General features: G+C 39.2%; 1 protein-coding gene across 5 annotated transcripts in view; it reads left to right on the top strand.

The window, feature by feature from the left end:
• DIP2C (disco interacting protein 2 homolog C) overlaps positions 1-20,775 on the top strand; it is a 312,763-nt gene that overhangs the window by 230,698 nt on the left and 61,290 nt on the right. For all 5 annotated transcript variants that reach the window (XM_048328952.1, XM_048329106.1, XM_048329035.1 and 2 more), the window contains 11 exons: positions 1,648-1,771; positions 2,397-2,506; positions 3,841-3,943; positions 4,296-4,360; positions 6,134-6,227; positions 6,350-6,469; positions 7,331-7,445; positions 11,297-11,436; positions 13,028-13,164; positions 15,349-15,557; positions 16,368-16,482. In XM_048328952.1, the coding sequence (XP_048184909.1) occupies positions 1,648-1,771; positions 2,397-2,506; positions 3,841-3,943; positions 4,296-4,360; positions 6,134-6,227; positions 6,350-6,469; positions 7,331-7,445; positions 11,297-11,436; positions 13,028-13,164; positions 15,349-15,557; positions 16,368-16,482 (1,332 nt within the window). The remainder of the gene's footprint in view (positions 1-1,647; positions 1,772-2,396; positions 2,507-3,840; positions 3,944-4,295; positions 4,361-6,133; positions 6,228-6,349; positions 6,470-7,330; positions 7,446-11,296; positions 11,437-13,027; positions 13,165-15,348; positions 15,558-16,367; positions 16,483-20,775) is intronic.

Below are 20,775 nucleotides of genomic sequence, written 5' to 3'. Positions count from 1 at the left end.
ATAGATTAAGGCAACTGTTCTGTATTTCTGGTTGTTTCCATGGTTGAGTGTGCTCTATGGTTGATTTGAAAGATATTATAATTTGATCTTTTAAGTCTCTTTAGGCGGTTTTCAGTAGAACCATTCTGTGAAGAAAGGGTTAATACTTCAATGTGCATTTACATCTTGGGCTTTGCTCTGTTGAAGAGCTGAGTGGATAGATGTAAAGTTCATAAAAGAGTAATGACAAGACACTACACATAAAGCAGACATAATGCTGTAGGAGCACAGCATCTCCTAAAGAACAGCTATGGCCTAGACGTGGAAATCATTACATGACTTCTTAATCTCACTGCTTCTATCCCCTTGATGAAAGTAAAATGTAATGAGCATACTCTAATGGGCACTTGACTGTATGTAGTGCTCCTGAAACATGCCTGTAACTACTGAATGAAATGGTTATTGACAGATCAGCTTAGGTCAGCATTAATAGGGAAACTCTCACCACTGTACACCCATCCTAACATCTTAAAGGTTGAAAGCTTTCTCCAGGTGGAAGCATCTGTAGTCCATATTATTTCCTAGAATTGTCACAAAATCACAGAATGGTTGAGGTTGGCAGAGATGTGTTAAGATGACCTAATCCAGCGCCCCTGCTCAAACAGGGCCACCTAGAACAGGGTGCCCAGGACTATATCCATGGTAGCTGTTGGATATCTCCAAGTATGGAAACTCCACCACCTCTATGGGCACCTAGTGCCAGTCACCCTCCCAGTAAAAAAGTGTTTCCTGATAGTCAGAGGGAATCTCCTCTGTTTTGGTTTGTGTCCATTGCCTCTGGGCCTGTCACTGGGCAAAAAAAGGAATAAACCTGACTCCATCTTCTTCACACTCTCCCTTCAGGTGTTTGTTCACATTGATTAGATCCCCTGCTAAGCATTCTCTTCTTGAGGCTGAGCAGTCCTAGCTCTCACTCTTTCCTCATAGGAGAGATGCTCCAGTCCCTTCATTATTCTAGTGGTCCTTTGCTGACTCTCTCCAGTAGCTCTATGTCTTCTACTTGGAAGCCCAGAACTGGTCCCAGTGCTGGAGATGTGCCTCACTGGTGCTGAGGGGAAGGATCACCTTCCTCAGCCTGCTGGCAATGCTTTGCCTCGCACAGCTCAGGATGCCATTTGCCTTCCTCGTGCCAGGGCACGTTGCTGCTTCACACTCAGTTTGGTGTCCACCAGGACCTCCAGGTCCTTTACCGAAAAGTTGGTCTCCAGACCATTCTGGTACAGGAGGTTGTTCCTCCACAGGTACAGGACTTTGAATTTGCCTTTGGTGAATTTTATGAGGGCCCTGTCTGGCCATTTCTCCAGGGATCCTCTCTGATCAGTCAGATCAGACATTCCTCCCAGACACTCGTCATTTCTGAAGAGATGCAAGAGCAGATGCCATCTGATGGCTTCTGCTCTCTTTATGATTTATGCTGCTACAGACAAGGGGATATGTAGCTTGTGGAATTCCTTTGTCAATGTACAGATGAATTTTGATAGTCACCTAAAAGGAAATCAATTTAATGGAAAGAGACTGTTTTCCTCTCAAGATAATGTGCCCAAGGACAAAAATTATTTCAGCCTGTAATCACTTCTAATCAATTCCGTGCATTTTGTCATCTCTTAGGATGCTGGAAGTCAACAAATAGGCTTTTTGCTTGGAAGCTGTGGAGTTACTGTGGCCTTGACCAGCGACGCATGCCATAAAGGACTGCCTAAAAGCCCCACAGGGGAGATACCACAGTTTAAAGGTAATCTAACCCTAGTTTATCATGGCTCTTGCTGGTCATTTACTACAACAAATAATTGCACTTGTTTAGTGGCTGTGGGTGAGGGTCAGGCCCATGATGAAACACTTGCCACGGGAGCAGCTGTCGCTGCTGGGACACCACTGTCCTGGCATGTCACTGCTGGCAGTGATGGCTGTGCCAGCCTCATGGATGGAGAGCGGCACCAGTATTCCCAATCCAGTTCTCTGCTGGCTCAGCCAGGCTGCTGAGACCATCTGTGGCCACAAAAATTAAGCCAACAGACTTAGGACTGTAGTAGACGAGAAATATTCATATGATTCACTCCTTTAGTGAAGTGTAGGGACAGTAACTTCTGACAGGGGAGTGGTAATGAAACTGCTTGGGTCACTAACAGCTTAAACTGTCCAGCCATTCCCTCAGGGTCTGCCTAAAAAGACCTCAATAGCTGTGTTAAGACAGCAGTTCTGCAAAATCTTCTTTCTCAGACTACACTGAGGTTCAAAGGAAGCAATGTTTAGGTAATGGTGACACAGACCTTTCAAGAATAAAACTCTGGCAAGGAAGACTTCTGTCTTGTCTTATCCAGCAGAAACTCAACAAAAGCTGGCTTTTGTTTGTATCTCAGGCTGGCCAAAGCTGCTGTGGTTTGTCACAGAGTCTAAACACCTCTCCAAGCCTCCTCGTGACTGGTTCCCCCACATCAAGGATGCCAACAATGACACAGCTTACATTGAGGTGAGTTAATGAAGATGCATCTTCTCCTCGAATCATTACATATGGCACTTCTGGGTTAGGTAAACATCATTATTCATTCCATAGTGACAGAAGCAAAGAACATCCTGGCTTAGCCTGTTAATAAGTAATGTTTTCTAATAAATTTGACCAATACTGAGTTCAGAAAAGTCAATGGAATGTTAAATTGCATTTTGGGTGTTTCTAACATTACTGTTTTTATGTGGCTGCTGCAGTATTATATTACACTTGCCTTGACCAATCTTGGTTCTGTTCAGTGTGGGCTTGCCCACTAGCCTTGGGATGGATAGAAGACAAGGTTCACAGTGAAGCTTCAGTTCTCATATCACAACCTTCAGACCCTTTGAAAGAGAAAGAATTTCTTGTTCAAATGCTTGCTTGTCACTAACTGCTTTATGAGTCACGCTCCCCACAACAGAACAGCATCAGGAAGGCAAAGTTAGCAATGCTTTTGAATTTAATTTTCCTCTTTTTTTTTTTCCCCCATAATTTTCTCCCCCTTCTGCATAGACTCAAATGCTTTGAATTCAGTGGTGTTAGTATTGAATTTAAATGATTCTTCAATGGGACTAAGTGCAAGTGAATGGACCAAAGGTGTTTCCTGTCTTTGTGCAGTCAGGATACTGGGCTAGAGAAGCAGAGATGTCTTCATTCTCAATCTTGCTGTTTATCTTTATCATGGAGAAAGATAAATGTTTAATTTATTATCTGCCACTGATAGTTCTCAGACTCTTGCATAAAGTTACAAAAATTATTTCAGTAATCACCAATGGCCTCCTGCCTCTTTTCTGCTGCTTTCTCACGAGTCTCATATTCTTCTGATCAAAGAATTTGTGTCTTTCAGACTGCATACATATAGATTATTATCACAGCACCCAGCAAGGATTCTGCAGTCAGCTCTTATCATATGCCTTACAAGATGCAGAAGGGAGAAGCTTGGGTTTAGTGGTTGGCCTATAAAATCTAACATGTAAACACAGAACAGACTGAACTAGGTTATTCTCTGCTAAATCTAGCCAGTCCATTAGTCATTGACATGATCAGAATTGTTAGAATTATGCCTGTTTCTAAACAACACATGGATTTCAGATATCAAGCCTGGGAAGCTTCAGTCAAAAGAGAAAGCCTATCTGAAAAAAAATTCCTTTTTAACAAAGAGATGCCTCCAAATCTCCCCAGTACTGCTGCCTTCTTAAAATAGAGTCATTAGATGTGTCCATCATACACCTGCAGAGGAAACACTTTAAACATAGCTATTAAATAATGGAAATAGGGCAATTATTTCATATTGACTTTCCCTACTTATTTCATTTTAGTACAAAACATGTAAAGATGGAAGTGTGCTTGGGGTAACTGTGACAAGGATTGCACTGCTGACACACTGCCAAGCTCTGACCCAGGCATGTGGATACACAGAAGGTAAGGAGTGCACTCCCCTTGCATCATCCTTAAAATCAAGTGGGAATTGTAATTCACTTCTCATCAGTCTCCTATCTTATGTTTTACACTGTTCGGTGCCAAAGGCTTCTAGGTTTAAAAACATGATTCTTTTTTAATTTATTTCAGGAAATATGTTCATGTTTAAAATATCTATAGGAGAGGTACAAATAATGTCTTAACCAATATAAATCCCGCAGCGGAGATTTACTTTGAAACTTAACCTTTGAGGTCATCAGTCATGTTACACTGAAGCTTCCTTCCTTTGAGTGGGTTTGCCTTGGGTCAATGCCATGCTCTAAAAAATAAATTCTGCTTTGTTTTCATTGGACAGCTGAAACAATTGTGAATGTACTAGATTTCAAGAAGGATGTTGGTTTATGGCATGGAATTCTTACAGTAAGTATGTGTTTTTATTCTCTCTGAATATTTGAAAAGAAATTATCCTAATATGCTTATTGCTGTCACAAACTGGGATGTCCTACAGTTTCTTCTAATACAATCTTTTCTGCTTTGAAAGCAAAATAAATGTGATTTAAACCCGTGATCTTCTCCTAGTGCACTTACCCATAATGAGCATGGTAAAGACGTCAGAGTATTTTTATGTATCATGTCAAGTACTGTGGTCCCATTCTTATCATGTTATCTCACCAATATGTGATTTTGAGATCAAACTTTATAGCAGAAACAAATCAAATTAGTACTTGCTTCTATAGGGATATGATCCAATGGCATTGTTCTATTGCTCCTGACTATCTCCCCTATCAAAACTCCCACCAACAGATGTTTTTGCTAACATTGAAGCATTCCCAATACTTTAAATTGCATTAATTTTCTACTTAATGTTGGAAAGTCTTCCTCAATTGACATGGGAGACAAGTGACATATTTTTAAGGATTGCTTCTAAAGGTGCTGTTGCAATCAGTGACTGACAAAATGTTTACTATTCACTGATCATTTTAAGCAGATGTCAAGTGTTGAAGGGTCATTGTTTGGGGTTCCCATGATTTTGGGGGTCCCTATGATTCCCAGTGATCTGTTTTTCCCACGCAGTGTTATACTCTTCTTACTATCAAAGTGCAGTAATAACAGTTCTGAAGCAGAAACAATTAGGCTTAACACCCATAAGTATCTCATCTTTATCACTGGTTGAAAGCAAGTGTCTAATAGAGCTTTTCTGTGCCTTCCTTTGCTATTGATCTTGTTCTGAACATTTTTTTCAGTACTTGCCTGTAAGTGCTTTTCCTGTACCTGTGCTTATGCCAGACTGAAAGGAGAACTATCTTTTGCAGTTTCCAAGTGTTTAAATGACTAATTCACTGGGACACTTAACCTTTCTTACACCTAGGTTTTCCAAAACAAATACTGTATTTAACCTGAGCTGCTATGAGGGGAGGCGTGTTGCCCTCAGGAGATATTTCTAAATGGTAACAGAAGTAAAGCAGCAGCTCATTTACAGGCTGTTTGTTTAACACTGAGAAATCACCAATGCAATTGGTGGGCTCAGACTGAGAGATCAGTTTTGGATTTGTCATTGGTTTCACTCAGCTGCTTTTTCTAAACTTCCTGGAACTTTTCATGACCTTGTTGAAAATACTGGAATTAGCTCACCCGGAGAGGGACTAAAACCTCCTTCATTTATTTTCTGTTAAAATAAATTGATCTCTGCTTAGTCTAGGACTTCAATTTCTTTGTCTACTGGCTTTTAAATAATTTGTGCCCCACTACTATTGGTAGCTTTTAGTCTTCCCAGAGATGGATTTCTGTAGACAGATATCTTGCTGCTTGAGCTTTTTAGTGCAGTGTTCATATATATGGCAGTTTATCAGGCTTAGGGATAATATTTACCTACAGAGCAAACATGCAGACATTCTTCACCCAATGGTTTATTAGATTTTTTTGTATTTAAAGTATGAATAGAAAGAAAATGTTTCTTTTCAGTACTGCTTAAAAGTTACGGTCTGATTTGTCTAAATCGTTAATCCTTAATTAAAGCACTGGAAAATGGGTGTCTTTTTCATCTTAATGTAGGTAGCTAGATAGGAAAAGATGAATGCCAGCACTGACAATAAAATAAGCACAGAGCAATTTGCATAGATGCCCCTGCCCATAACACAATATAAGTAGTTACCACAATTTTTGTCTGAAACCCTTTTATTTTTTTGATTTCAGAGTGTCATGAACATGATGCATGTTATAAGTATTCCATACTCCTTAATGAAAGTGAATCCACTGTCATGGATACAAAAAGTCTGTCAATACAAAGGTAAGGAACAAGAATATACAAAAGTTTGCTTGATAGTCAAAATCCAAAGTGCAAATTGATAACACATCCCGTCTGTCTAGCTTTCATATGGTGTGTTAGTAATTTTGTCATTGTTATTGCAGCAAAAGTTGCCTGTGTGAAGTCCAGAGACATGCACTGGGCGTTGGTGGCACATCGAGACCAGAGGGACATCAACCTCTCCTCGCTGCGGATGCTGATAGTGGCTGATGGTGCAAACCCATGTAAGCTCTGCTGCTGCACTTCAGGAGAGAACAGGAAGCGGTTTCTGTCTTGCCTTTAAAGTTTCAATCTTCAGCTGTCTTAGCTAAAATATTTGCAAAATACACAGTTTGTCAACTACAAACTGTGTGACATTTATGGAAACAGTAATTAATTTGGGATTTTTTTCAAAATATGTTTTTCATTAGCTCATCCTGAAACAAACTTGATATTCCATATAATGCAAGTTGCAGTAAATACAGGTGTTTTTAACATCATAGTCATGTATAAAGACTGAAGCTATAAAAGTTGAAGCAATGAAGACCTTAAGCTATAGAAAAGATCAGAACATTTGCTCTGAATGATGATTCTCACATGCAGAAGTAACAGAATTTTAGGGGAATACTTGCGCTACTCTAGAGAAACACATCTGAATCACTTCATGACAATTAACAGCATGAGCTATTTCTCTGTATTATTTAAGATACACGTGTACAGGTGTTCTACTTGTTTGTAGTAGTTTAGTAGTTTGGTTGGAATTTCTGAATTAAATCTTTAATTTCCCTCATCCTAAAAAAGAACACTGGAATGAAATTGGTACTGTAAATCTAGCAGTAATGGCTTTTCTATGTAAGCATAATGAAAAGACATCATGTTCAAAATTTAGTCTTTATTCCCTGTATGCATATGTACAATTGCATATACATACATATATGTAGTTGTAGCAGCTATGATGTATTTCCCTGTGGACATGGATCCTTTAAAAATTATTTCCCCTGAAAAGCCTATATATTAATAGTAAATTTGCAGCTTGAATAGCATCACTTCAGGAATCAAATTATTTTTCTCCTCTGATTTTTTGTTATTTTTTTTCTTTACCCCAGGGTCCATTTCTTCCTGTGATGCATTTCTCAATGTCTTCCAAAGTAAGGGTCTAAGGCAGGAGGTCATTTGTCCCTGTGCTAGTTCACCAGAAGCTCTCACTGTTGCTATTCGAAGGTACGTGTTATTCCAGTGGAAATAGACCCCCTGAATGTGTATATATGGTAATTTGAAAAAAAAAAAAAAGAAGAGAGAAAATTATTCAAGTATGAATCTGCATATTTAACTTCTACATGATATGTATAGTTTGCAATTTGTTTATGTCCAAGGAAGACATATAAGAAGAATTTTTAGAGTAATGATTTAACATCGGAATGCTTTATGGTTCTCATTGCTGTAATTTTATCTAACTTTAAATTAAATAAATGGAAATGTGGGAGAGGGGCCCAATGCAAAAGCAAATTCTGTAAATAAAAATGTAAAAATGCCGCTGTAAGTGTAAAATTAATTAAAATGTGAGAATTAAGTGGAATTGCCATCAAGGAAAATCATATTCTTAAGTAGTCTGTTTAAAGAGAATTAAGACATTCTGCAGGTTGTTTTTGGCTGACAGGCACTTTTTAACCATTCATCGACTCTCAGTAATCATCTGGAAATGCTCTTTGAATCTGAAGGATTTGTGCCTAGAAATAAAACAGATAAATTCCACTAAAACTGCTGAATGCTACTAAAACTGTTAAGCCTTATGTATATACAATCACAGGGTTGTTCAGGTTGGAAAAGACCTTTAAGATCATTGAATCGCAACATTAATCCAGCACTTCCAAGCCTTCACTAAACTGTGTCCCTGTGCCACTTCCACACCTCTTCTAAATACCCAAGCATGGTGTCTCAGCCTCTTCCCTGGGCAGCCTCTTCCAATGCGTCATGACCCTTTGGATGAAGAATTTTTTCCTAATATCCTATCTAAACCTCCCCTGGCACAACTTGAGGCCATTTCCTCTCACCCTGTCACTTGTTACTTGGGAGAAGAGATGCACCTGGGTACGCCCTCCTTTTAGGGAGTTGTAGGGAGCGATAAGTTCCCTCTGAGCTTCCTTTTCTCCAGGCTGAGCCACCCCAGCACCCTCAGCCTCTCATAAGACTTAACCAGAAGACTCCTGTCAGGAGTGCTGTAGCACACAGTAAATGGTGTAGGTATTGTCTGTTTTGGCAGAGTTCTCCAAAAATTGTACCTTGGACAGTAAGCACTTTGTTTTTAAGTTCATACTTCTGCAGCCAATTGTAATTGTTTCACATGTTAGAACATGCAGTATAAATGTGTAAAGCACTAAAATAGCATTAAGTAAAATACTTCCTGCCACAAATTCTTAAATACACTGTCCAGGTGAAATTTAACTAGATTTTCAATTAGCTTTCCAACAGAACATTACAGGAAGAAGGGGATGAGGCCAAGAATGTGGTTGACTTTCAGCCACTTCATTATTAGTTTAAAACATCTGAAAGCAATCCATCAGAGACTTACCCTGTTCAGGTTAGTTGTCTTTGTGTGAACTACAGGACTTCAGAGAGCCCTTCATTCAGCTGCATCAGCCTGTTCTCAGCTTTATACCAAGAAGGACCAAGTGTCTTTCTCTTAGATGAGTTTCCCTGCCATAGGCTGTGCCGGCCTTTGCTCTCTTGGAACAAGCTCTTGCTTTTAAGTTCAGGGAGGAGGTGAATGAGTAGCAGACATCGCTTGTGCTGAGCACTGAGCAGGTTTTGAATTTCCTGGGTTAGTCCTGGAAAATTTGGCCCAAATCACAGGTTATAAAGTGGGAGAACTTCATAATGGCGTGGGTGGTGTGCCCTTTCTAGATGTAAGCCTGTAGCCCTCTGAAGCACTAAAAATTCATTTCTGAATTAACTAGCATTGAGAGTTTACAAAAAAAATTATTAGCATATAACATTGTGGATAATTCAAAATAAAAAGAAGGCATTTTTATCTTCAGTGCATTGCTGTGTAATTACCGAGCAGTTCTTACTGCAGTGTATGTTACTGAACACATATCTCCTTTTTTTTTTTGAAGTCTATTTAATGGTAGGATAATGCTAGATGAACTTGGGAGGTGTAGCATTTTTCATTTCGTTCAAGCCATCTCCACTGACAGTAAAGATATTATCATACAAGCTCCAAAGAGTTACTACTGAAGTATGCATTAAAATGATTCCCTGCAGAGCAGAGATCCAGAGAGCTCCCTGTTAATGTTCTGGCTTTCAGAATCTATGGTGTATTTTTACTGAACTTCCTACGAGGAAGACTAACAAAACCAGTTCTCAGTTGAAATACCCTTACAGTTTAGAGAAAGACAGTAATAGACTCGAGGTACTTCAGCCTTAGAGCTGAATCGCAAAGCCTAATATTCAAAGGGATGTGTCATGCAAATAATTCATGTTATTCCCCTTTGGTTTATTGCATGTTAGTCTGAACTCACTTGCTTAAGGGAATGCAAAAGTTTAAGGACAGGTTTTTTTCCTGTTTAAATGGCTGGCAAAAAGCAGTGGTCAAATAGATTGTATCTATAAATGGTAGTAGGAGCTGCTCTCAAAATGCTTTGTGTGATAAGTAGTGCAGGAAAATGGATGTGATGAAAGTCCAGATGGCCTCTACTTCTGGAAGTCTGTGAGAAGCTGTGTGTGCCTGCAGGAGACCTTTCTTCTCATAAGCACAAAATGTGTGTTTTGGGGAGCAGGCATGAGAGAAAGTTGATCAATAATGTCACTGAAAGTTCCTTTTACATGATGGGAGTGTTATTTATCACAGGTGCTTGTTTACTAGGGCCATTTGTTATGCTCTAATGCATTTTCAAGCGTGCTCACATCCTTCTTTGTTCACAATGTCACTTGAGAAATATGTCTCATAAAACCTATTAATTGAAATTTATGGAGCCCATCAGGGCAAGGCTTACGTGAGCAGGACTGGCTTAGGCCCATCTAGTATTTTAAGCACAGCACAGGAGAAATGTCGTATCAAAGGACATTATCTGTTAAAAAATAGTTGTGTTGTGATGGAGTATTTGGGGAAAATGCAGAACTGTGAATTAAATATTAGCTATTTTATCCATCCTGAAAAGAGCTGGAGTCTGCTCTTCATGGATGCATTATCTGAACCCAAATCAGCACCACGTCACCTTCCAGTTTTGCATTTTAAAATGCAGGACAGTGCGCGAGTCCTTCCGGACATGAAAAGCTCTGACATTCCCCTGACTTGGTAACTTGCATACGTCAACACTGGTTTACTCAAGCCCCACTCTCCATAGGTATAATTGTATCCACTGGTGCAGCAGGTGGTTTTATACTGAAACAAGCTAACAGGCATCTTGTGTTTATGCTGTGGAATTTTACAGCACATAGATAATGAATCCGAGCAAACTGAGGTGTTACCAAGAAGCTGCATCCACAACATTTTGACCATGACTGATGAAGGCATAATTTGTTTTAATATTCATGTGGTAAATTAGAATAGGAAGAATTCAATTATATGCACTAAAATGAAGATGGTAAAGTCCTTGTCTCTTCTCCAGATACTTGACAGTAAATCTATGCCAGGTTGCCTCAAAATAGATAACAGGTAGAATTTATCAAGTTATTTACTGATCAGTTCCAAATATGTGTAGTGCAGTTTCCTTACAAATTGTCTCCACCATCTTTCAGTCTTTTAAAAATGAGGTAAAAGGTCTTTACTTGGATGGTAAAGCAATCTTTATAAAAAATGAAAATTAAATACAAGCTGTTTTGGGTAAATGTTAGGTGTTACTTGCATCTCAGCAGCCCCATATATGTGGGTGGGTACTGAATGAGAGAGAGAACAGATGTAATTACTTAGAAATGATGGAAAACCAGGATTTTATCGGGCCTAATAGCAGGGGAAAAGAAGGTGAAATTTCAAACTCTGAAACAGAGGAGTATTTGCAATAGTAGTCCATTAAGCACAAGTAAATGTTTACACCTGCCTGATGGTGCACTGATGCTCTAACTCGTGTTTGTAGGCCAACAGATGACAGCAACCAGCCGCCGGGAAGAGGAGTTCTGTCCATGCATGGTCTCACTTACGGTGTGATTCGAGTGGACTCTGAAGAAAAGCTGTCCGTCCTGACTGTCCAGGATGTTGGCTTAGTGATGCCAGGAGGTGAGAAACTTCCTTTGAAACTGAGTATGTGTCATCAATTTAAGTAATTGGCAGTAGAAAGTCACAGATGAGCGTACTTTGTTGCCAGACTACAAACTTTGGGACTACAAGCTCCTTGAAAACATTTCAGTCGAAAAGCATTACCTTACAAAACTTCATGGTTTGGAAATCCCAAGATTTCTTGTCTGCATTTACCTCAGTGTCTGTCTATGCTTGCATTAGCAGCATGTATTAAGCAACCTGCCACCACATCAGAACATCTGTTCCTTAGCTGCGAGATGTTGGTAGAGAAAATAAGGAAGTTAAAGTACTGTGGCTGTAAATATCCATAAGTCCAACCAAGACAAAAGATTTCAGTAGGGAAAGTTTTCATAGCCCGTGCTAAGGATCAACAAAGTTGCTATCTGAAAGCTTGCAGAATGTTTTCCCCAAGGTCTTGTGCTATCACCCAGTTATTATATAGAGGGGGTATGACTGAAAAGTTCATGTTGATAAATTCAAACTGAAACCAGTGCTTCAGAAGAGGAAGATTACAGTTTTCATAAGACAGCTACATTTAAATGAGATGCTGTGGATACTAGAAAAGGCTATATACTGTAATTTTTAATAAGAGAATGCTTGTTATGGACCAAAGCAATAAAACATAATGATGCACCTTATAAAATTTCAGTTGAACAACTTAAAGGAAGATACGATTGGTTGTTGTTTAATAGTTATCATACAAGATATTATAATAGATGTGCCATCTTGCACTTCATATTATGTTCTGATAGTTTTAATGAAAATGCGTGCTCTTGTTTATCCTCTGAAAGGTCATTAAAGATTCTGTACACTTGTACTTAAAAGATGTGTTGATTCCTTTCTGCTTTCCCTTGATCATCATATCCTCTTTGCAACTACAAAACCTACCAATGCTGTATTCCAACTCCGCAGATTATAGCTAAAGCAGCATTCCTGATTCTTGCTCAAATGGTTGACATGAAATAGTGCTTCTTTCTCAGACCAGTGCTTTCTAATCCCTCCTGTTTAGCTCCTGCTGTCTCTGCAGGCCTGTAAGACCAGACAGAGGGAGTCTGAGCTCTGATAAATTCTCTGTAAAACAACCATATTAGTCTGCTGGAATATCTTGATCTTTCATATGGCATTAGTTGCTACTTTCTGAGAGGTGGATTTCGTGGTTGCCTGCCTCCCTGGCTGTATAGTAATTATCAAGGGCTCCATTAGGGTATTTCATTTTGCACTGACTGAGGCAAATCTGGTTTTCAGTATGCAAAGCTGGGAACACAATCACATTTCACAGCAATATTACAGATGAGCTGCAGTTTCAGAGAGCAAAGCAAATAGGTATTGTTATCAATGTAAGGACTGAGTTTACATAAAGGTCCTTGCATTCTTTATATAGATATTATTTATAATATAAAACCACTTGTAATGTTGAACACCGTAATGTTCAAGAAACTGATTGTTAGACATTAGCCTACATGTAATTAATTTGTTTATGTCGGCTCCACCATGACGTCTTTCCCACAGCATTTATGTTATTCTGTGGTTCATTTTATAATATTTTTGAATTCCTTTCTTCTCCCTCTAGCTATAATGTGTTCAGTGAAGCCAGATGGAATTCCTCAGCTCTGTAAAACAGATGAAATAGGAGAACTTTGTGTATGTGCTATTGCAACGGGTACATCATATTATGGACTCTCGGGCATGACCAAAAATACTTTTGAGGTAAGTTGACCAAAAAGTGCTATACAAATTCCTTCCTTTTGAACCTTTTCTGTTTCAAGGCAATATTTGTCATAAAATATTGATAGTCACAATATAAGAATAGCAATATTAATCAATGGTGCTTGTGGCTTGGGACCTGTATTCCAGCCAGATAATCTGCACTGAAGCCCATTTCATTAAGTGCAGTAGTAGATCTTTATGGGAGTTTAGTTTTGGCTCTGAAGAGTTTTAACTTTAATTTTCAAATAAGATACCAGGAGCTGAAAAAATCAGAAGGAAAGGAATAAGAAAGACCAAGTTCAAAAGGTAATATTGTACAAGTTTATGTGCAGAATTTGATTATGGCAAACACTAAGAAAGCTGCTGGGTATCTCTAGAAAGCAATTTTCAACGTTTCCACAGCACTTCCAACATTAAGGCTTGTATTTATACAGAATCCTGACAGATGTAGTCTTCAAGAGAGGTATCTAAAGAGCAAAGAAACCTTTTCCTGATGAGTCTCCACCTGCTTTTGTTTGAATTGCCTTAGGTGAAAGCCTTTTGGCTTTGTGGAATCTGTTTCCTGACTCCAATGCACACAGCTGTACTGATAGCTCTGTAGTACCTGCTCGCTTGTTATCATTAACTTCTGCTGAAGACAGTGCAAAAGGCTGAACAAATTAGAGAAAAAGTAAAAAAAAATTGCTTTTTAAGCTACAATCCTTTTCTCATTTAATATTTAAGGCAAAAATTAACACAGATACATTTAGGTTTCCCTTAACAAATTTTCTGTTATTACCACTTTTAATAGACTAATGTGACTAATATCTTCTGCAAAACGCAGAGCTGAATGTTGTAAACCCTGCCCATTATATAATTAATGCAGACAAATGGTTATGATTCTACATCCTGCTGTTGAAGTCAGGAATCCTACTGTGCAATTGTGATCGGAAATTTGTTGATAGTTGATTTTTGTGCTGCAAGTACAATTGGCAATACCAAGTGTGAGTGATAGTCCTGGATTTTACACACTTCAGGGTAGAAAGGTACTCACAAGTACTTGCTCTAGTTGTGATATCATTCATAATTCATAACTGTCAGCTGTTTAACAGCCTATTTAGACTGATTTAGGCATACTTTATGCTAAGCAAATAAACTGCCATTGAGTGAGCAGGACCACTCAATTTTAAAGTTAAGCATGTTCTTAAGGGTCCTCTCCAAGTGGATCTCTATTCTGTTTTACTGTGTAATTCATGTTGCAGGTATTAGAGAGTCAAAGAGGTTTGTGTTGCTGAAATGAATTATGGCCAAGGATGTATAAGCATTAAATCTGTTCAGTAAGAGTCACCCATGGGCATCTGGCAGCAGAATTTGCCAGAATTGACCTTACTTTTTAGATGAGCCTTCAAGAACACGATTAGCCATGGCCTTCTAATTGCAATTGTCTTTTTGCCTTTAGACTATTAAAGTTTAAAGAAATGACTGCAGGAAAGTGTGGTTGTGTCAGAAAGCAGCTCAGAGTAGCTCACATGCCAAAAGGATAACACTATACTAATTAGGATAGAAAAACCCATAGGAATCTATCTGTGGAAGTCACGCATGTCTGGTGTTCAGACCTTTAGAGAGGTGCTCTATAGGGCTGTATTTTCACTTTCAGGTGGGCCACAGAAGACTTTATCACTAGTATTCCGAGAACTTAATTGACCCTAAATAAAAATGTGATCAGCTGGAAGAGTCATTAATGTGCTGTACCTTAAAATAGCTTCTCTTCTAGCCTGCCTATTTCTTACACTGTGCTGGAAATGGGCATGAGGTACTGAGAAAAACCTCTACTGAAATGTTTGTGAGTTAAGCTCTCAGTTAACCTATACACACCACTTCAGGTTGGCAGTCTGCTCAGCATGGGTTTTTATTTTATACTGTTGATGTTGATTTGTATATTTTTTTTAAGGCCATAAATGATTTATGGAGTCACAGTCACGGAAAATGTGTGTGATAAACAGAGTGGGATTGAATTTGCTGGAACTTAGGTACACACGAGTGTAGGAGTTTCCTGACACTCCCTTCATGGTCAGTGAAGGATAAAGAGCATCACCAGTGACCTATTTACTTTTTTCAGAATAGCCATCTGAGAGAAAATGCCTGAAATACTTTGCAGCCTGATCTCTATGTATGGAACTGAAGACCCCTGTTTCTGTTTTGCAGGTGTTTCCTATGACCAGTTCTGGTGGCCCTATCACCGAATATCCTTTTATAAGGACTGGACTTCTAGGCTTCATAGGACCAGGTGGACTTGTCTTTGTTATTGGCAAAATGGATGGTTTGATGGTTGTCAGTGGAAGAAGACATAATGCTGATGACATTGTAGCAACAGCACTGGCCGTGGAACCCATGAAATTTGTCTACAGGGGGAGGTTTGATTCTTTCTTTTCTTATCTTATGTAGAAATCTTTATTTTGCTTAGACGGAGTGTAAATGATCCAGGTGCTTTCAGAAAGCAGTGCCTGATCTGCACTGTGGTTTCTCTCCAGTTCTGTTCATATTGCCTGAACCAGGAGACAGCTGAGGGAAGCCCAAGGCAATGTTGAGGCAGAATTTGGATACCAAGGTCTTGAAACTATGATTACTGAAATTTCCATTTGAACAGCTGATTAATTCTGAGGGTGTTGGCTCAACAGTACCCTTTCTGTGTGAGCTGAATATTTCCAATATGCCTCACACTGAAGTTTTTGAATGTGAAAGTGGTTCTTTGTGTGACCTGTCTCATGTGCTGAAACTGAGCAGGAGACATCTAAAACTTCTGAAGAGCCTCATGCAGTAGCACATGCTCACACTCCATTGCATGTCAGACCTCTCACAAAATGATGTTGCAATTACTTTCTTCTAAGTTGGGGCCAAGGAAGGTGCTTATGCTGGCTGTTATATAACAGCTTAGCAACAACCTTGGTGTGACCCAAGTTTAGTGCTTTTCTTATTCCAAGAATGTTCACTTCTCAATCCTGCTCTGACATCATGCTTGTATATACATGACTGTAGAACAAAGCCTGCTGTTTCTACTCCAGAACTTATCCAAAACTGTTCTTGTAGCTTTTTCCCCATACATATATTAGTAATTGACACACCAGGAGTCTAATAAATAAAGAAGTCGTACTTGTAGAAGATTAATGTAGAAGACAGGTTTTTCCCTCTGTCCTGGCACTAAACACTCTTCTCTCCTTCTATAGAATAGCAGTGTTTTCCGTGAGCGTGCTACACGATGAAAGGATAGTTATTGTTGCTGAGCAAAGGCCAGATTCCACAGAAGAAGACAGTTTTCAGTGGATGAGTAGAGTTCTCCAGGTAATGCTCTGTATGTACGTTTGGAAGCTATTTTTTTCTTGCTTTATATTCTTTTTATTGATCTTTCAGATCCCTAAGGTAACTGACATTTGTCTTTGACTAATTGTGAATCCATCTTCAGTTGCACTTGCTCTTAATGAGCACAAAATGAGATTCTTCTGAGTGACAGGTCCTATCTGGTCTGCACACACCTGCTATAAGAAAACAGGAATGAATTGAAGTAAATAATAGCAATGAGAGAGTAGCATATGGTTTATAGGGATATTCATTACTTTGAAAGGGGAATGAATGAATGAATGCATTATATACTCTTACTGTCAAAAGCTACCAGAGTCTCTTACTAAACAGTTATAAGCATGGATACAGAGTTGGCCTCACCCAGATTTATATTTTTTAATGGGTGGGAGAGAATTGCGTGTTTCTAGCGTATTATGTTGATAGCTAAAATAAACTGGATGAAACTCAGCCTAAAAATCCCAATTTCCCTCCACTGAAATGAAGGGAAGTGATTGATTAGCTCAGTTCTAGGTATTTACAGGGAGGATATCTTCTCAGAGGGATACCTATTGCAAAGAATCCCATTCCAGCAGTCTGGTGAATCATGCAGGGCACTGTGATGATCCCACTTTGGTGGTGGTGTCTGACGGTTTGACCAGAAGATGAATGTTACTGTATACTAAAGCATTCTGATCTTCTCAAAGCATTAGGAAGCCCAAGTTACAGCAATATCAATACTATACTCAGTTTTTTTCGACTCTAATGTCTCCACATAAAAAATTTAGATACTTTAGACAGGGTCATCTTCCATCTCCTCCATTTCTGTGGTTAAACCAATTCACACTCAAAAGCAATAGATTTAATGGAGATGTAGTCAGATTAAGTCTGTTGCTACCTTGTGAAGTGGTCTCAACTCTGTCTACAGTTGGTGTCCTGTTACTTCTACTTCCCTTTCCTAACTTCCTTTCTGTTCTTCTGCAAGGACTCTTCTCAGTAAATGTATTGCAAACATATATTTGCTTTACCCAAGAGCCAAAGAAAAAGATCCCACACAATTCAGAGATGTTTTTATTCATTATTGCATTGTACTGAATAAGAAAGGGAATCTATCTACTGTACTATTTGTTCAAGAAACTGAACAAATAAACTTTCATCCATCTCAAGACAGGCTTATCTGCTCTCTTGATTCAAAAGTCAGCTACATTTCATACAGTTAGAGGCATCTCATATTCACAGTAGATCTAAATCAATACCAAGAAAAGATAAAACCTCTAGCTTGTCCATCGCACAGAAAGCCTTTGAAACACCTAGTAGCACCTAGGGCAACTATTGTAGAAGAAAAAGCTTTGGGTTTCCCATGCTTCGATTATTTTTGTCAAGTAGCAGGCTCCTAAAAAGGTTGAAACTCTGGACTTAGCACTTGTCCTGTTTAGTCAGCTGAGCATCTTTGTGACTTTTACAGAACTAACGTCTTACGCAGTCATAGCCAGTAGAATTCTGTACTGAAAACTGCAGGAATCCTGTGTCCCAATACTCCTGCCAGGAGTCGGCCGCGTTATTCTGAGTCTGATCAAGTCCCAGCAGTGTCTGAGAATAGTAGGCCATGTATCAAAGTACACACATGTGTGGCTGCTTTCATCACCCACGTGTGAAGCCTGCAACTCTGGCATGCACCACTATGTGAACAAGAAGTTTCTGTTTCCACCACAGCTGAGAGCAGAGATGAAGGACAGAAGCCAGGAACAAGTGGGATGTTTTGTGCCTCTTCCCAATCAGAGTTTTAATGACAGATGTCAGGAAGTGGTAACCAGCTGTATCTGAATCATCTGATAGTGAGGCACAACATAACAGTCTGTGTCATGACTCTCAGTGAAGTCCATGATAACAAACTCTATCAAATTGCTACTTGATTCTAAGGCTATTTGTGAGTTGTCTGACACCCCGTGAGGGCTACCCTGTGCCAGCCCTGCCCTGCACTGCCTGCTTCTGCTGCACCTTGCTGTCTCTTCCCTGCAGTTGAGCTGTCTTGATTTGCAGAACCCTTTTTTCCAGTGGTTTGCACATATTCTGACTCTCCTGACCCATTCTGCTCCTTGGCAGGGAGCTGAAGGATGGTAGAGCTACTCTACCTATGGGTGTGTGCTGGACTGTGGGCTTTAGCAGAAGGATGGTTGGGAGGGAGTGGTCAGGCTGGGGATGGAGCTTCTTGAGAGTAGAAGGGTGAAGATCCCAGATCACCCAGCAGTTCAGTCAGATAGATCCTAGATACTCATCTGCTGCAGACTGATCTGACCCTTCAGGCAGTGCTATAGTTCCTGTGTTGGCAGGCTGGATGTTCATTTTACCAGTGCCAGGACTTGACAGGACTAAGTAAAGCCAGGAGATCTACTGCAGCACTGGAGAGTGTTTACCCAGAGAATTGTGTCAGAATGAGAGGTTTTCTCAGCTCAAACAACACAGCACTGTGGACTCTGCACAAGTTTGGGTATATCTTGTCCGTTTTCATGATGAAAGAGAGGGACAGAGATTTCAGATACTGTTCGTCTCTGGCTGGACAGAGTCATTTCAAAAACCAAGCCATCTCATCAAGAGGCATAAATGCCAGCAGTATTAAAATTGACTGGTACTCTTCTCCCTCAAAATTTTAAGACTCAGTTCACCAGTTGTCATCCTTGTGACAAAGTCATTCCCTGCTTCAGAAATGTGCCAAACTCAAAGGTGATGGGTTTGAATGACACATGATATTTTATGTGGCCTTGTGTAGCAGATGTTGCTCTCAGAGACAGTTCAGAAGTTACTGGGGAATCATTGCATACACCCCTCATCCCACCCCAGCTGGGTATTGCTTTCCGCTCACCAGCTGTAGGAGCCATGGAGTTAAATGTTTGAGTAAAAGTGGTTACTTGCCCTGTGATGGTTTTCCTTCAAACTCATGTCAGGAGAGGATCCCATGATTTATCACTGCTTTTCAGAACCTACAAATAACGTTATGATTAGTAGGTTATGATGGTTTCTGCCAGAATTGTATGTTGGCTGCCATAAATATTTCACTCTTGCTGATCTTCCGGGTGGTGTCTGTAGACCAGCAGCAAGGTCTTCCAATTCTGCTGTGAGAACTACTGCTGCTAAAATTCCAATGTTTTTAAATGAGTCACCGTTTTATTATTCTTTCTTATGAAATTTTGAAGTCAAATCAATAAGAAATGGAGCAAACAGAAGCCAAAAGCAAAGCATTGCTTCGTCTGTAGAAGTAATCAGTAATTTATTGGTCTACACTTTAGTACATATATAACTGTAAGTGATTATTTGATGCTCAGAGTATAGATTGTATCTTCAAGGCAGCACACATATCAATTCACTTTTCTCACAGTTTAAAATTAAAAAGCAAGATAAGTAAATTATATTTTTGAACATTTAACTACTCATTAGAGCTGCTATTTAATTTGTTTCTCAGTTTGTGTTAATGTCTGAAGTTGGTTTTCTAACACTAATGCTGCAATTTTTGTTACCCTTATAAGGAAAATAACTCCTTCAAATTTGTATGGAATTAAAATCTAAGTGTGTGGATATTCATGATATTCATATTTAACTCAATAAATTACATAGATACTGTATGCTACAATTTTCTTGAAAGTGATGCAATTTAATTAACTTGTCAGGCAGTGAACATGATTGCTATAAGATTCAAAGATGCTTCTTTTTCAGGTTTTTGTCCAACAGATTTTTTTCAAGTGGATAGTTTCATAGTTTTCCCTTGTATATTTCCCATTCCTGCCTGAAAATCTTTTGCACTGTGATCAGGGAATGAAACAGTTATTACCTTATAAAAAAGTAAAAAAAATTCACAAGCTACATACATCGTTAGGTACAGGGGTTATTTGAAATTTTGCCTCGCTCAGGAAGATGGACTGGATATTAAGTTGATAGAAATCCTTTGAACTTTAGCTCTAAGGAGTGCACCAATTTAAAGCAATTTCACATGGCCTGCCAACCCATCTTTGTAATAAATCTCCACAATACCTGCTACTAATGTGTGCTTAAGGGGGATAACAAGGTAACATTTCCTAATAGATTTGTGTGTATTTATCGCCAAGTTTTTGGTTGCTTCTTTATCTGCTGGAATGAATGTAACAACATTTCCGTCCACCTGTTCCCAGTGAAAAGAACCTCCTTATCACTGGCATAGCTGAAGTGTCTTTCCATTGCCAGTTCATTATTAGGGCTGTTTTATGCAGTAATTCAGAACAGAATTAGAATGGTGAAAAATTAGCCTTTCATTAAAATCGACTTCCTGTG

Source organism: Corvus hawaiiensis, chromosome 1, assembly GCF_020740725.1.
Source record: "Corvus hawaiiensis isolate bCorHaw1 chromosome 1, bCorHaw1.pri.cur, whole genome shotgun sequence".
Lineage (NCBI taxonomy): Eukaryota > Metazoa > Chordata > Aves > Passeriformes > Corvidae > Corvus > Corvus hawaiiensis.
The sequence above is the reverse complement of the archived record's forward strand: the minus strand, read 5'-3'. Positions and strand labels throughout refer to the sequence as shown.